We start from the raw sequence: 17,123 nt of genomic DNA, 5'->3' as shown, positions 1-17,123 counted from the left end.
CACACACACACACACACACACACACACACACACACACACACACACACGAAGGCTCATCCTGAGTGTTGTGCTTCTCTTTAATTAGTTTGCAGTCTGGCTTTTGGACGTATGAGCTGCATTAGCGTTCAATGACTACTTTCACGGCTGCTTTCAGAAAGAACATCTTGTTTATTACACTAAGCCTCTCTGAAAACAAGTTAATTTGCAACATCACATTAGATCCACTTCACCTTCATTAAAGTCAGGGCTGAATGACATTAGAGAATATTACTGTGATTTTTTTTATAAAATCTGAAAAAAGAACAATAAAGTACTGCAATTAAATAATGAAGAATCTTACTGATTTCCAGTCAGTTACAGTAATAAATCACACAAACTAAAGGGCAGAAATACAAAAAAAGATCCCCTGATTATGGCTCCGCCCCTCTAAACATAAACAACAATGATCTCTGCTGGGCGGTAGTCAGCCTATACTTGACACACCGGTAGTCGGGTCTTTAGCCATGCACTTGTCAGACACTGCCTTGTGACCATATCTGACTCTGTCCAGCATCGTCTTGTCTAAACCCAAATGAATACAACCGACTAAACTCCCTTCTGCTCTTTGGTGTTTGGTTCTGTCGATTGGTAGCAGATAGCATCAAAGCTTTAGTTGAAATTGTGGCGTTTGTATTGTTTACTTCATCTACTCTCATTCGCATACGTCACATGCAGCGTAGGGCCCAGGTGTTTCTGACCCTTTGGTTGGTTAAATTGTGTAGCATTCATATGAACAAAGCCTCGCGTTTGAAAATTGCGTTGTAATACATGGCAATGGTTTGATTTTGATTATTCGCTCAGCTTTAATTAGAGTATCTCTCTGAGTTTTAGACCCTCTTTTTAAACTCGTAAGCCTTTGAATACTCTTTCTAGGGGAAGGAAAGGAACACATTTAGGGGAGCTGGTGACATTTTTCTCCTCTCTACTTCCTCTCGGGCAACACGTGTCTGAGACTTGAGGCAGTTTATGAGAGATGAAAGGGCCTGTATTAATAATAAATTATGAATGGATAAATAATACATGAAAAGGAAAATCTAGGAAGCTGGCACTTCCAGGTGCAGCTACTACCATTACTTTAACTGTAACGACTGACAGATGACAACTCATAAAAGAGGATGAAAGTAATGTTATTGCCAGGAACAAACTCAGGTTAATGAGGTTAAAGTGTGTGTGTGTGTGTGTGTGCTTAAACTAACAGGGAATAAATAATATTAGAGTATTTTTTGAATAGCAGTAAAGATATTGATTTGGTATTCGCAGAAAATTAACTAGTGTGTGAAGTCAAATGCCGAAGCAGCGTGTAGTATTATCGTTCTAATGATTCTAAACATGTATTTTTTATGACTTTATATGTTATTTAAAGCTGGGTGATACCTGTGGAAATGATGGCTGACACTGAACAAGAAGCTGTAATGGTAACAGCAAAATTAGTGTTTAACATGCAACAGTCAACAAAACGAGATTTTGACATGTTCCCCTCCATCAGTCTAATCTAATCTAATATGTAGCCAACATAATCGTGACAAGCAAGTAGCATTGCAGCTTTTGCAGAAACGTTTGTGCATTGATTTTGTTCTACATCGTGTAGCCTATTCATAGCTCTGTGTTTAGAATCTACTCAGCCATTGAAACGCTTTGCATGCACTTCATCCACATGTTGAAAAACTGCATCAAGATCATCATAGAAATTAATGAGACTTTTTTTTTTTATAGCTATTGCAATTGTCATTTTTACAAAGTCAATCCAGAATATGCAAATATGAAATAATAGCATACTTATCGATTATGTGTCTCGTCAAAACATGTGTTCTCTACAAGATAAGCAGCCAAAAATAAACCAGTTAAACCATTTTGCACTTTGATCTTAATCAAGCAGATGTGAAGTGAAGTGTCGTAGATTCAGACAGCTGTATTTAAAAAAAATAAATGTTTCCAAAGAAATTGTTCAGTTTTACGAGAACAGTTGTTCTCAGAAGAAGAGAATATGTTTTAAGCATTGCATTAATCATTTCTCTCTCCCCGATCCAACTGCCTATTTTCTAATCACCCTTTGAGGCACATCTGTAATAACGGCTGTCGAGTGGAAAAGCTATTAAAATCAATTTACAATCCTGTATCGCAGCAGCGAGAGAGAGAGAGAGAAAGGCACAGTCAGACAGAGAAGAAGAAAAAGAGCCCCAAATGGTCCATGGATGGCATGAACAAAAGAGGTGCTTAAAAGGAAATTAGTCAATGCGAAGGAGGTGTTAGAAGTAACCACCTTCTCATAGCTGATGCTGCTTTAACGCTTGCATGTACTTGGTCTCAGTAGAGAAATATCTGATGTCTTGTTGGCCAAGTTTCTGAGGGAACATTTTCCTGAACCCATGTCACTTGGGTTTCACTCTTGCCCCGCCCCTTTAAGAGACCATCAGCAGGTCCTAAGGCTATTCACTCCAATGGGAGAAATGAACGATTGTACAGATTAGGACCAATTCTTTCGCTCCAAAGGAAATATTAGACCCTATTTTCACAAGCCACATACATTTTGAACATTCTTAGACTAAAATGGCATTTTCTTTGTTCGACACACCGATATCTCTTCTCTCTGTTGGCATTGAACCGTCAGTCTGGTGACATCACAGCATTACTAGTCTAACATTAGCGAAACTGTGTCAAAATGTCAAGCTCACGTTCTCAAACGACCTAGCTGACTAATTGTTGTAATGCTTGATATGGCTAGAAATATTTATTATTAGCAAAAGAAAATATAATTACATTAGGCCGCGCCCACTTAGGAGACAGGAAGTGTATACCGTTTGATACTATTGGCGTAGCTTGTACTGCGTCATCTTTTATTAGGCAAATCATGACGCATCACATCTGTTATTTACTTGTCATACATCTTTGGTGGATCTTAACTTCTAGCAGTGCGATCAATATGAGGGAGGGTGTCTGTGTGTGTGTGTGTGTGAGAGAGAGAGAGCATGAGACAGAGATGACCTCTGCTGTGCCCTTGTTGATGTAAGTAACACTGTAGCAGTCAAAGCGGTCGAAATCCAAACCATTGGTTCCCCAGCCAGCCGGTGACACCCTGTCCCCTTTGTGTGTGAGTGTACCTGTGTGTATGTGTGTGTGAATGTGTGTGACATCTAACAAGGTCTTTTAATATTTAAACGTCGCTAATAGCTGCAATACTCTCTCATTTTCAGTTGGTTTCTAATCATTTATCTCCTAGGTTAAAATGTCATAATAATAATAATAATAATAATAATAAAAATGCATGACAATACATTAGTCCCTTTCCAAATCCAACCCCTGCTTCTCCCATTGTGTGTGTTTACTGATAAAACATCAGCCTGAACTCTCACAACAGCAGCTTTGCATTTAGTCTGGAGACACCTGAAGTAAACCCACACTTAAAATATGAATACTAGGTTTCATGACGTGTTCAAGCTTCTGTGATGTACGAAGACTTTGTCAATGGACAGATTCACACAAGCAGTCAAAAAAGGGTGTGGTGGAATCAGTGCAAGTAGAGACTCCTACTGATGTTCTATAGAATTACTGTCACGAAAATGGAGGCGACGCTGCCACAAAATGAGCTTTAGTGTCTTGAAGGCTTCCATCTGAATATTTTATTTGAGTATAACTGACTTTGGCATTTATTGAATCATAATATCCAGAATGTCCAAGCCTCTTAGATGTCAAATTAAATAAAAACAGTAACAGATAGTGGAGGTCGACATAGAGGCGATAGCGGCCGATATAATAACAGGAAAAAAGCTGATAGCCCGAAAAAGACTCTACTCTACTACGGCATACATCACTGCAAGCCTCATTTCAACACTCTAATTCATAAGACAAAATAACTGCAGTAATCACAGTGTTTGAAAATATTCATACTTCATTGCTACTGTTTTCATTTACCATGATCCAAAACGTACCTATTACACAGTAAAATATCTCTGTATTTTTTGAGGACATAAACTGAGCAGAGACTAATATTTCATAATTTCATGTGGTCAGAAAGATGGAAAAAGAACTTCCTCCATGTCAAAGTGTAGATGCAGGAATAGGTGGGTGTTTCCTGCATTAGAGATATGAAAGTAGCTTTGGGCCACACTGCAGACTTCAAAGGAAGGATGTGCAGGGAGGAAATGAGCCAGCCGCACTGGCAGCATGAGAAACCGAGGGGCACCTGTGCATTTGCATGAATTTCTTTATGTTAACTTTTTTTTTGCTAAACGCCACACATGCATGCAAATGTGTATGCACACTTGTTTAAATGGGTTTGTGTAGTGCGTGTACCCTGTTGATGAAACTATGAAATGACCCTGCTTTTACATATTTCTGAAGTCTTCATGAGCTTGAGTAACCCTCAGGAAAAAATGTATATTTTAGTAGCACGCCCGGTAAACCTCTACGAAAATCATTTCTATGTTGTCCATTGGCTTGAAATCAGAAAGTTCCAGATGATCACATGGTGCTATAATCAACCTTAAACATCTTAAAACAGCAAAATCAACTGAAATATGAAGCGTCCTGGTGATTTAGTGGCTGCGACTAAGGAGTTGAAGCAGGTCGTCCACTAATCGGAAGATGGGCTGTTTGATCCCCAGCTCCCCCAGTCCGCATGTTGAAGTGTCCTTGAGCAAGATATTGAACCCCAAGTCGCTCCCAAAGACTGTGCCTTCAGTGTGTGTGTGTGAGTGTGTGTGTGAATGATTAGACTAGAACCTGATGAGCAAGAAGCACCTTGTATGGCAGCCTCTCCAACAGGATGAATGTTGACATGTAAAGCATGTCTATTCACACAAGTCCAGTCGGCAAGATGCATACCAAATGACTGCAATAACATCGTCTCTGTATCCTCACTGTCAAAGTATCCAATAAAACAGAAAATGCCAAAATAAATAGATAAGTAAACATCTACTAAAACAACACTGCCCAACAAAAGTTGAAGTCAGAAAAAAAACTAATTTTGACATTAGTTAACAATCAAAAGCACATGACGTAGAGACTTCCTGATGAGGACACTAGGTACAGATGTATTAACTAAGGACATTCGTGCATGTCAGGGTTAAGTGTGTGAGGGTAAGGAAAGGATATATGCTGTGTGTTTTGTGTCTTGGATAAAAAAATAAGTGCATAAAAATGGGATATCCCAATAGATTTGCTGTCGGCTTGCTGTGGTTGTCTCCAGCTGTCTGAACTCACCTCGCTGCAGAGAGCAGATGGATGTGAGTCGAAGGAGGGCTGAGCCGTGGAGCTGGAAGTCGTTCTATGTTGCAGCCTGACACCGTGACTGCCTCCGGCACAGTCAAAGTTACTCTTCCACACCATTACCTGTTCATTACACAATAATACACCAAAGTCAAATTACCAATAATCTAATATACAAAGAATGAAAAAAAAAAAAGTTCTTTCATAAACTGGATTATTTTATAAGCATGCAAATGGATAAGGACTTTAAGGATGTGTTGTTTGATTTAAGTCTGTTACTTGTTTCTTTTATGTGTGAAATTGTGATGCTGCCGTCTTGGCCAGGATCCCCTTAGAGAAGAGATATTAAATCCCAAGGGGCCCATCTTGGGTAAATAAAGGTTAAATAAAATAAAACATTAAATTAAACTGTCAATATACTCATCAATATCACTGTCAGTGGTCACATAATATAGCCAGTCAATGGAAAATATCGATTCAACGTTTTAGGATCAGTTAGCAGACCACGTCCTCACCTGTTCATCAGAACCTCCAGAGGCAAAGTACTCCCCTGTCCCGGAGAAAGCAACACTGGTCACTGGACCCTGGAGCGGAGGCAAAGATATGGAGGTGACCATACGGTATGATCATATCATCATAGCCTTATCTTTATCACAAAGAGAAGCATCCTGAAACTATTAGCTGCAAACTGTTTATTCAAGTTGAAAAGAAAAGCAATGGTATTGTTGCTACGTAACTTTTTGCTCCAAAAAATTGAAATATACATAAAGCACGGGCAGATCTATGCTGTAGTAATCTAGTGCACATCTCATGAAGCGAGCTAAAGCCATTAGTCAATCGAACAGAATCAATTAATCAGCTGCTAATGTGATGACTGCTTAATTATTCTTTGTTGTATGTGATCACAAACGGAACGTCTGTCGGTTTTGGACTCAAAACAATTAATAGATCAACAATACAAATAGTACAATTAACCAATAATATGAATATTTGTTAGTTGCAGCCGTAAAAAAAAAAAAAGAATGAAGCAATCCCTGTGAAAATTGTGTAGTCTGTGTGTTTCATTCAGCCCATTCATTCATTTTCAAACCCTACATATAGTACCTTTGGAATATATGAATAATTAAAAATGTTTCTTTTCTGCCAAGCAATATAGCTGCAGTGAAAGTGTAGGTGTTCATGTTAAATACGGGGGCAAGAAAACACGACAAAAATGAACAAAACACAAAAACACACACTTCTAAATATTACACACAGAGTGACGAGAAGAGAGCTGGAAAGGATTAAGCATTTCTGTTTAGGAAACCGTTCTCCTTTGTCTTTATGCTCAGTCAGAGCTGAAGCTCTTGCATGTGTGTGAGTTTGTGTAGAAGGGGGGGGGGGGGGGGGTGGAGATGTGGCAGAGCAATTATAACAGGAAGCAGAGACCCAGGTGAGGTGAGGTCACACATGGTTGGAGCCAAAAAAGGATCACCTGCTGATGTCAGGACTTTGACATGACACGTGAGAGTGTGTGTGTGTGTGTGTGTGTGTGTATGTGTGTGTGTGTGTGTGAGATTGTATGAACCTGGAGCGCAGACTGAATCCAGCTTGAAAAAGTCAGAAATCACGCTCAGGCTTTTTCTTTCTTTCTTTTCTCTACCTCACAATTCAAAATGGGGTGAATGATGGCAGCCTGAGCCCTCTGACTGTGTTCAAAGACAGGATGAAGGAGAGAACAAACAAAAGAAGGGGAAAGACACCGACAGGGAGGCTGCTGGGAAGAAAATGGGAGCTGTGTGTCCTGTGCCTGGCACCCAGACAGGCTGGTTTGGGTGAGGAATGGTTTCACAGAAGCACCTGAGAGAAGCAGACAGTTGTCTCTATGGCAACGCGACAGTCTGACAGACAGCATGTTCTGTCTGTGCTCTCTGACTAATGCCTGCTGCCAGGCTGGCACATGCCATGTCCAGACAGAGAGATAGAGAGAGAGAGAGAGAGAGCGCAAATTCTGCCCTTTTCTGCCCCTATACACACATATTACACTCAGTAGCATATTAAAGGTTCTATATTAAATATTCAGGGCATTAATATTGCAGCAAACAGCTATTTGCTGTGTAACGATATACTGGAGTAATGTCTACGTTAGCAGAGAATGAAGTCACTCTCCCTCTATGTGTGTAGCGTGTAGTGCATGTTAGTGCATGTGATCATGCCCCAGTGGCTAGCTCACGACAGCGGCTCTGCACTGCTTTCTTGCGGCGGTAATAGCCAATCACACAGGTAAACACTGTTAGCTCTGTCAGCACTGTTGTTGTTGTTGTTGTTTGCACCGTTAGCTTCTAGCCATGTTAAGAGCTGTTGAGAGGCAATAGATATGGTCAATTTTAAGATCCTAACCAATAAAATCTTATCATAGATTCTCTTTGCCATACTTACTTTCACCTGACATGTCCCACCCTATAACCAGCTTGAAGCAGGAGTACATATAAATATGTCAAAACTGAAGCACGTAATCTCTTTCGCAGGGTCTTTCAAAGCTAAAGTGTAGTTGAGGACTTTTTACATGAAAACGTTTTGGATCATACTGTCAGTTGTCAGTTGTCAGACAGCGGAGCAGAGAGAGAAATTAACCTAAATTAGGCTGATTCTACCCAGCCAGGTAAGCAGGTAACCCCTGAGGCAAGGTAAACAACACATTTGACGGATCCAACAGAAGAAAAAAAAACACTCCCTCAGAGCCTCAGAGTGTTTTCACATACAGTTCACGCACATACAAAGACAAGCAGACACATAAACACAACCTACACACCAACACCGAACAGATGGGGGTCTCTCCCATTTTCAAGCTTTGGGACTGGAGGGACCATTAACACCCTGAGAGCTCCCAGCACCAAAGGATTGGCGAAGAACAACAACAGAAATGGAGATGACAAATTTCGAGGTGTGAAGCGAGGAGGGGGGAAAAGTGCTTTTTTCATCTTGACAAAGAGAAGAGTCTTGGCAAGGGGTTGAAGAGAAGCATGGGTGAAACAGAGAAAAAAAGAGAGAGAAATGAGAGACAGGCAACCTGTACAGAGGGATAGATAAACAGACGGACCACATGTGGTATTGGCAAGCCACTGATTTCCATAACTAGCCAGCAGGCCAGTCCATCAGCTGTTCAGATACAGTCAGTGAGCCGTCCGGCCAGCCAACATGCGAGTACATGAGCGGTGGGAGCTAATAGAGGAGGACAAGGGAGGAAAATTAGGATCACAATGATGGCGGCTATACTATAACATCGCCAGAACACACGGAGAGGAGTGTGTAAGTTAGAGAAACAGCATGGGATGGAAACAAGAGAGGAGGAGAAAGAGAAGAAGAAGAGGAGGAGAGGATCCTGAGGAACAGAGGCAGGAACACAGTTCTGTTTCCTTCCAACAACCCTGAGATGAGTCATCATGAGTGGGCTGCCCGCTCGCCTGTACTAAAATACACCATATACAAAACAAAAAGGCCTCATATGCACACTCTCACACACTTTACAGAATCCAACATGCACAAAGGAGAGGACAAACACACACATACCTGTCCACACCAAACACACACACTGAGGAGCAGCAGAGCAGACTACAGACACAAACTATCATGAAGATGACTGGGTTATAACTGCACAGTTTGATATCCGAGTATGATATCTGAACTGTGCGTGTGTGTGTGTGTGTCTACCTGGTGTCCGTGCAGTGTATACAGTAGCTTGCCCTCTACAAGGTCCAGTATTTTCATCGTGGAATCGCTGGACGCAGTTATGAGGAAATTACCAGCCGGGTGGAAAGACAAGCTGTTCACCACACCACTGTGGGCTGGAACACACACACAAACTTTATGACAGGACCAGAATAGACATTCTGTTACTCTGAACTAACTGCGTGTGCTTGTGTGCGATGTTCAACTGCCTCTTAAATAGCATGGAATTATTCAACATTATGATTTAAATGATGATGACAATAACAATGACTTTGATGCAATTTAAAGAAATGTAACTTTTGAGAATGATCTATGTTATGAATATTAAATATTACCAAAATCGCTGTTAGTCAAAGTTAATAGTTTCCTTTCCCATACCCCTCGAAAATTAGATGCCAGACGACAATGCCAGTTGTATACCAGCACCTATGCGGCATTCAAGAGTTCAGAGTCTTGCTCAAGGGCACTTCAGCAGGCCAGATGCTTGCTGATAAGGTTGCCTGGACCCCACTGAAGTGCACTGCTGCTGTACATCACAGCGCCTCAGTTGCTGTGTAACTTGAGAATGGCTTAACATCAGGTTTAGAGGAGTACGTATCAATACGACGAGTATAGCAGCCCATAGCAGCTAATCAAAACTGCCCCGGACCTGAAATGAATGGAAACAGGACAGCAAGACATTCAACGAGCCACGTGGTCCCTCTGCTGGCTGCAAGATGCTATGACATATGTTATATGCTCTCATACCTCTAGCTGCAAAAGGTATGCTGAGAGGCTGCATCAAACTATACTGGGAGCAGGGGGATGTACTATTTGGTTATGTCTTAGGTTCATACAAGGATAGTGAGCAAGGTAAACACCCCTAATTAAATCAAAGCCAGCTAAATGAATCACCTAATGACTAAAATACACAACTAATCCTGGGTATCCAACAGTAACCACACCACATTTTAACCACAATTTCACACTTCAGGCTGGCACAGTTGGTGATTTACATTACGTAAAGTGAAGCCCTGTAGAAAGTGGAAGACATGAGAGGAGAGGAAAAGCTTTTATCTTCATGCCCAGTCTCCTCAGACAGATGTGATTATCCATTATTAGATCTCACAACTCAAATCCATTTAAGAGAGCTGATTAGAACAATCAGACCGAGAGGCAGACTGACAAAAGGCATCAACATTTGGCTTATTGAATATGCAGTCTCTTGATTAGCACTTTAATCGGGAGCTTTAAAGCTTAATTTTATCTTGGTGTTATTTCCGGCACAGTGTTTAAAGGTGAGGCTTTACTTTAGCTGGGTGGGAGTGGATGACAATACTCTGACTTTTTGCCATATAAGGTCAAGACATTTTTCTCCCAAACACAAACACTGGGCTATCTTTTTGGAAGTGCTTTTACTGTATTAGGGATCCAGTATATTATAAAAGTATGTAAAACTCACCTGTGTTGTAAAACTTATATTAATATAATATCAATAAGGCATGAAAAGTGGCTAAACTGAGTGTTTTAAGGTTTAAAAAAAATGTAGTAAATGCTTCCATTAATGTGTATTAAATTAATTAATGACTTTGCATTAAAGATATGAATATATAGCGATTGAATTCAAATTGTGGTTTTGCTGTAGCAATTCAGCATAATGTTCAAATGGCATCGTTATAAACCAGACACTTCCTTTAACTGTCTTTACCTTGGTAGTGCTGCAGCATCTTATGTGATCTGATGTCCCACACCTTCACAGAGTTGTCAGTACTGGCTGCAGCGATGCATGTTCCACTGGGATGGAAGTCCACATGGTTCGCATAACTTGGGAGAAAGAAAACAAGACATTTAATGAAATTAGGTCTTTGGCCAAGCTCTAACAGTACATGAAATTAATTAATCCAGCAGGTTAATTTAACTAACTGTAAACATTTGATCTAAAATATTACTTGGAAACACCCACCTGAGATGTTTGCTGCTCTTAAAATATTTCAAAACAATTCAAAACACTTCAAACACAAGTCTGTGATGAATGAGTGGATGTTCAGTGCCTTGGTTTACAGTGATTGAGACAGAATACATTGAACCTGCAGCCTTTTACAATTGTTGTTACTGAAACAACAGTGTAAATGTAAGCCAAAAAAAAATAAAAAATATGCTTAGTAAATAATGCTCTAAAGTCTAAACACTCAACATTTAAAAAACATACCAGGAGAAACACTGACAAAAATAATGGATTCATTTGGTTTACTCACTGCAATTGTTTCGCAGACACATCACAACATTTCTTATCCACAAACTTTTTCTTTTTTTTTGGTTTTAATTGCTCACCCAGCATGTTCATAGAACGAATGAATACACTCTCTGCTATTCTTGTCCCACAGCTTTATAGTCTTATCATCACTGGACGACACAATCAAACGATCATCTGGAGAAAATCTGCAAAAGATTTATTAAAAATTATAGATTATCTACGTCTTCAGCTTCAGCTTTTTACAAGTGACATGTATTCATCAAAGTTGTGAAACAATGAAATGTATGGAATCTATCTACAGTATATGTACATACAACAATAGAAATAACTGCAGCAGCCAGTAATATCTAACAACTGTATGCTTTTGTGTGTGTGTGTGTGTGTGTGTGTGTGTGTGTGTGTGTGTGTGTGTGCGCGCGTCGTACTTGGCACAGCGGACCCAGTTCATGTGCTGCTTGAGAGAGAAGAGGAACTTTTGCCTGTGGACGGTCCACACTTTGATGGTCTTGTCGTCAGAGGCTGTGACCAGATTCTGTCCATCACCAGAAAAGCTAACGCTGCGCACGGTGGCCGTGTGAGCCCTGAAAGCTGTTGACTCAGCCTTCCTGTACACACCCACAAACACCGAGACAACGTTTTTAACAAATTACCAAAAACAAGTGGGTGCTCTGAAATGTGTGCCTTCTTCTGTGTTGGCAAAAGCAGGAGATTCAGTACAACTGTCTAGTTTTGCTGCTTTTATGAGTCAGCGCCATTGTCCTTTGTGAAAGCTTTCCAGTGCAGAACAATAATAATGAGAAAGGATAGATATGTAATCAAAACGATAAGGTAATACTTCCAAACTCACATGCTGGGCACCCAAAGACGAACAGTCTTGTCTCTGGAGGCAGAGGCCACCAGGTGGCCAGAGGGAGAGAACTGAACAGAAGTGACAGCGTCTTTGTGTCCATCAAAGCGATATGCTCGCATCTGAGGTTTCATGTTCCAGATCATCACAGAGGAGTCCATCGAGCCTGTGGCTGGGAGAGGAAGGGAGCACAGGAGCGTGAACTGAGCACATTGTGTAGAAATCATACCATGCGGACAATAAAACAAAAAGAAAACAGCAAGCAGGTGCAGCTAATGATCTGGCCACAGACAAAGAGTAAAATGAAGTAGCAGTTACCAATCTGTTTCATGTTGCAGCTCAAGTCCACACTCGTAACTTTGTCCCTGTGGCCCTTGAAATGTCTTTCTAGAGTTGGATCCGACTAGATGGAGAACAGAGAGACAGGTTGCAGCAGCCACATATTAAAAACTTGTTTCACAGTATTTCTCAATAGCATTAGATAGTCGTGGCTAAATAAGCAACAATCAAAGTTGAATCTGTGTGGGTGTGTGACATGATTGGCAGTGGCCTGAAAATGTAAGCAAACAATCCTGTTATTGTCATCCATAGCTCAAAACCGATTACATTCTCTGCAATGTGTTTAGAGTTTACACTGTTTTCAATACAGCTTGTAGGCAAGTCAAGCAGTAAAATAATGACAATCAAAACAATTAAACAATAAAAATGCTACTGAGAATTTAGCTCCATACATTATGTCGCCAAAAGTATGAAAGCGTTTGTTCACTCAAACACAGGGCTTTTTCACTAAAGTATTTTAGCATGTCACAGAAGGAAAAAGCAGAGCTTGAATGATGGCTGGAGCTCACTGTTAAACTGCCATGACATACTGGGACACTTGAAAAGCACGAGTTATTGCAAATGGTATTAATAATACCAGTGCTTTTCATTTTATAGCAATGTGATGAAGGCCCATTACTTCCATATTTGATGTAAGATAAAACTGTTTTCATCCCGAGGGAAATTGTAATGCTCGATGAGTTTGATTGCTGCAGGAAGAAAGGATTTCCGGTGCAGTTCTGTGGTTTATCATATATTGCAAAGGTTCCACAATATTTTGAAGTTATTGATGAAAAACAGTCACAAAACAAAAAAAAACTAAAAAATAGTTTAAACCACATAGTGCATTTTCTGCCACAAAATATAGACGTACTACTGCCGTGGGGTGGCGCTGTTTCACTGCGTCACTTGTTTCTCGACTCCACCAACACCAACAAATTAACCCTCGTTTTGAGACTTGTGGTGAAGTTCAATTCAGTCGTCTTCACTGGTTTATTATGCTGAATTAACACGTAACGATGTCTTATTCTCTCCAATTCACATATGTTAGTTCATAAACGATGCCAAACTAGGAAGCACGGCAGACGTAATAGCCACTATAGTAGGCCCTCCGTTTGTCCTGCCAGGCAGCAGTTATCAAATTTGTGACGGCACAATAAATTAGCTATAGTAAAATTAGCTATATATCTGGTATGGAGTTGCAAAAATTATACAATTTTTTTTGCAAATGTTGGACTTGATGTGTCTAAATGCCATTTAAGAACGCATGACATGGTGACATTGTAACAGGAAGTGCTGCCTGAGAAACTTATTCAGGGCGAAAAACTCCCGCGTTTGCAGGAGGCTCAGTTACCAAGGAGACGAGAGCTGTGGCGCTAGTCTCTGCTAGCCGTTAAGCTAGCGGTTAAACTCCGAGAACGACTAGAAAGGGCTATCGTGCTGCATGTGTATGTGTAAGGGGACATTGGTATCATGGCGGAGCTCCACATTATCGGCCAGATTGTTGGGGCTACTGGTTTCCCGCAGAACAGTCTATTTTGCAAATGGGGAGTCCACACGGGAGGAGCATGGCGTCTCCTGTCCGGGCTGAAGGAGGGTCAGACCCAGGTGGATGTCCCCCAAACAGGAGACACGGCGTACTGGAGTCACCCCATCGATCTGCACTACGCGACCAAGGGACTCCAGGGCTGGCCAAAGCTTCACCTCCAGGTGTGGCACCAGGACTCTTTCGGCCGCTGCGAGTTGTACGGTTACGGGTACTGCCACGTCCCGTCTAGCCCCGGACACCACCGGATAAACTGCGGGACCTGGAGGCCGCTCGGCTCCTGGCAGGAGCAGTTGGCACAAAAGTTTGTCGGCGGAGGACCGCAGCTCCGCAGCCCGGACCTCATCTACAGCGGGGCGGACAGATACAGGCTGCACACCGAGGCCATGGGGACGGTGGAGCTGGAGCTAGGCATCGTCATGAGACACTTTGACAAATATGGCGTCGAGAGTTAACTCTGTGACATAAAACAAGACTTTGGGGAGTTGAGAGGGATTTTATATTTTATATTCGTTTGTAGTTAAGTTTTTTTTACTTTTTCTAAATTGCGTTGGTGTTGTTTTTATATTAAACTAACGCTAGATATGTAAATAAATAAAGTATCGTCTTAACGAAGTTGGTTCCTTGTTGATATGTGATTATCCACTTTCTCCCAATGTTAGCTGAGATTAGCAGTGGTTGTAGTAAATGGATGCAGAGTAACCAGTTCATTCTCAATTATGGATCATATTTATCTTCATTATACATGATACATGGAACGTTCTTAACACGTATTTAAAATGTAATATTCAAATTGTCTGGTCCAAAACAAAGAAGTCCCGGGCCCCAGCAACACATCACACTACATAACTCATATTTAACTTTCTTTAATATTTGTGGATAAAAAAAAAAAAAAAACTGACCTTGATTGATGAGAAAACCTATTGCTTATGAGGCATCCAAAGTGGGTGAATTATTACCATGATAGGCTACTAATCAACGCATAAAATAGGAGCATCAGATGAGTTAAGTTGTGGCCAGCTATGAACATACAAGTCAGGCATGATCCAGGGTGTTATTAGAACTAAAGTGCACTATAGCTGTCAAAATATTTATGACAACTTGACTCAAGCTGCTGAATGTATTTACCAAGGTCTACATATGTCATCTACATGGGCATGCTAAATAACGTGCTCAACATCTGTGCTCATAGTTTAGCAGGAATAGTTTAATCTGCATTCAGGTATTGGGAACGTTCCAATGTGCAGTCACCTAACTAACACACTCTACAGAGAAGGAAGAACAAAAGCACTTCATAAAGCCACGCTTTCAACATATACCATCTCCCACTTCACTGCTCTATTCACGTTTTCATTAATTTCCCTACATCCCAAACTATGGGTGTTTGTCTGCTACAAAAGCAAAATTACTATAAAATCTGCAATTACAACCTTAATATGACACCTATAAAAACTCTCAGTAGTATTATTGAACATACAGACTAGTTGAATGTCATGATTACATGCTATGTTTATTACACTAGTGTGAAGGTATAGGTTGCAATGAAAGCGTGGCAGACAGCACAGTAATTCACTTAAAACACAAAACTACAGACTTATCATTTGTCACAGTATTTTTTGTTGTTGTTGCTAGAGTTGTGCTGTAGACCTGAACAGACTTGTAACGTACTGAATATCCTGAAAAAATACATTTGCACATCTGTGACATAATTCACTTTCATTCATTGACATATTTGGACCACAAATACATTAATCACAGCCTCCTCTAACTCAAAACAGTGTCTGAAATAAGTTTACGAGACATTTCACCCAGACCACATAACAACAGGGGTAACAGTACCCTCGTTTATGATCAACCCGTATGACAAGAAGTTCCCATATCATCTAAAAATGTCTCTTTATCGCTTCTATCGACTTTTACTAGTATACACAGCGACTGTGAAGCTACAAATGAGAAACCAACTTCAGCCATACAGCTAGCTTAACGTACACTTACCGGTGAAGAAGTCATCTTTCCTAATCTAACGAGAACGTTAGGAGACACACGGCCGGTGGATAGCGACCGTTACAACCGAAATGTGACTGAAGTCTACTTCTCTGTTGCGGTGAATGAGACAAACTAAAATGTGCAGTTAGCTCTTTGGTTAGTCCAACGTTAGCTTACAACTGTATTAGCTGGTAACTGGTAGTTGCTGACAACAACAAAGTTCAGTTTACGCGCCGCGATTGGGCGCTGAGCGTCCGGTCGGATTCCTTAAAGGGAAAGTTATACATTGACCGTTGATAACCTTTATGTGTAAAAGTAAAACGTCGAAGTCAGAGAGATAGTTTTGCATAAGTATAACGAATCTGAGCAATTAAGAGTTTATTATGATATTAATCCATGTAGATATTCGACTGAAAACTTTAATTTTTAATTGTAGTGACGCACCATTACCGCTAGGTGTCAGCAGTGTAGCACCGTTAGAAATCTACCATTCAGGCTCTAGTGATTGTGTTAAAGAAGTGGAAAATTGAGTTATATAGCAAATTCATTTTTTCCTTGAAAAGATATGAACATTGTCTCGAATTGAAACAGAAGTTTTTTTCATGCAATAAGAGAATATGTGATGGGCTTTAGCTATCACCCAGGCTGGTATTGATACTAAATACTAATACTACATTTGTACAAGGACTGTTAAAAACACATTTGAAGCACTTCAACTCCATTTCATTCCACGTTATACTTCCACACCACTAGAATGTCTGAGGGAAATGTACTTTTTTTACTCTATCACTGTTATCTGACAACCATTTAGTAGTTATTTCTAACATATGATGCACATCAAGCAGTTAAAAATGGCTCGCCCTGGCCAGGCTACAACATTAAAATGCTTCTTATGTGTTAATGAGTCAATAACAATAATATAACACTGAAAGTAGACATGCTTCATAATGTGTACTATTTTGATACTATTAGTACATGTTGCAAACTCTTCTGTGCTTTTACTTTGGCACAATTGTTAATGCAGGACTATTACTTGTAGTGGAGTATTTTTTTTAAGTAAAAATCTTTCTTCCACAACTGCTGTTAGAAAAATATATTCTGACAACAGTTCTCATGGTAATAAAGCAAGACCCACTGTAAGGCCCTTACTGTGTCAGTTCATATTGTGGTGCATATTCCCATATGTATAATTGCACAAATCAGTTGGAACACTTTTAAGCCTGGAGCTTTCGGGCTGCCTG

At 40.4% G+C, this 17,123-nt stretch overlaps 2 protein-coding genes across 2 annotated transcripts in view; one reads left to right on the top strand and one right to left on the bottom strand.

Annotated features, from left to right (window-relative positions):
- poc1a (POC1 centriolar protein A) overlaps positions 1–16,079 on the bottom strand; it is a 33,390-nt gene extending 17,311 nt beyond the window's left edge. Inside the window, exons 1-9 of the mRNA XM_031843944.1 lie at positions 15,892–16,079; positions 12,351–12,435; positions 12,033–12,204; positions 11,611–11,790; positions 11,263–11,370; positions 10,640–10,755; positions 8,935–9,068; positions 5,760–5,828; positions 5,239–5,367 (exon numbers count right to left, since the gene is read on the bottom strand). Of these exons, the coding sequence (XP_031699804.1) occupies positions 5,239–5,367; positions 5,760–5,828; positions 8,935–9,068; positions 10,640–10,755; positions 11,263–11,370; positions 11,611–11,790; positions 12,033–12,204; positions 12,351–12,435; positions 15,892–15,906 (1,008 nt within the window). The 5' untranslated portion in view covers positions 15,907–16,079. The remainder of the gene's footprint in view (positions 1–5,238; positions 5,368–5,759; positions 5,829–8,934; positions 9,069–10,639; positions 10,756–11,262; positions 11,371–11,610; positions 11,791–12,032; positions 12,205–12,350; positions 12,436–15,891) is intronic.
- Positions 13,652–14,374, top strand: b9d2 (B9 domain containing 2). The gene has a single exon (XM_031844076.1). It carries the CDS (start codon positions 13,824–13,826, stop codon positions 14,349–14,351), a length of 528 nt encoding a protein of 175 aa, XP_031699936.1. The 5' UTR covers positions 13,652–13,823; the 3' UTR covers positions 14,352–14,374.
- Positions 16,080–17,123: the final 1,044 nt, after the last annotated feature.

This window comes from Anarrhichthys ocellatus, unplaced genomic scaffold (genome assembly GCF_004355925.1).
Source record: "Anarrhichthys ocellatus isolate YVR2014 unplaced genomic scaffold, GSC_Weel_1.0 scaffold1, whole genome shotgun sequence".
NCBI classification, from domain to species: Eukaryota; Metazoa; Chordata; class Actinopteri; order Perciformes; family Anarhichadidae; genus Anarrhichthys; species Anarrhichthys ocellatus.
Note: the sequence above shows the minus strand (reverse complement) of the source record. Positions and strands in the feature narration are given on the sequence as shown.

What these genes read in the sequence shown, in the direction of transcription:
- b9d2 (XM_031844076.1), top strand. Translation starts at nt 13,824, where the DNA reads ATGGCGGAGCTCCACATTATCGGCCAGATTGTTGGGGCTACTGGTTTC.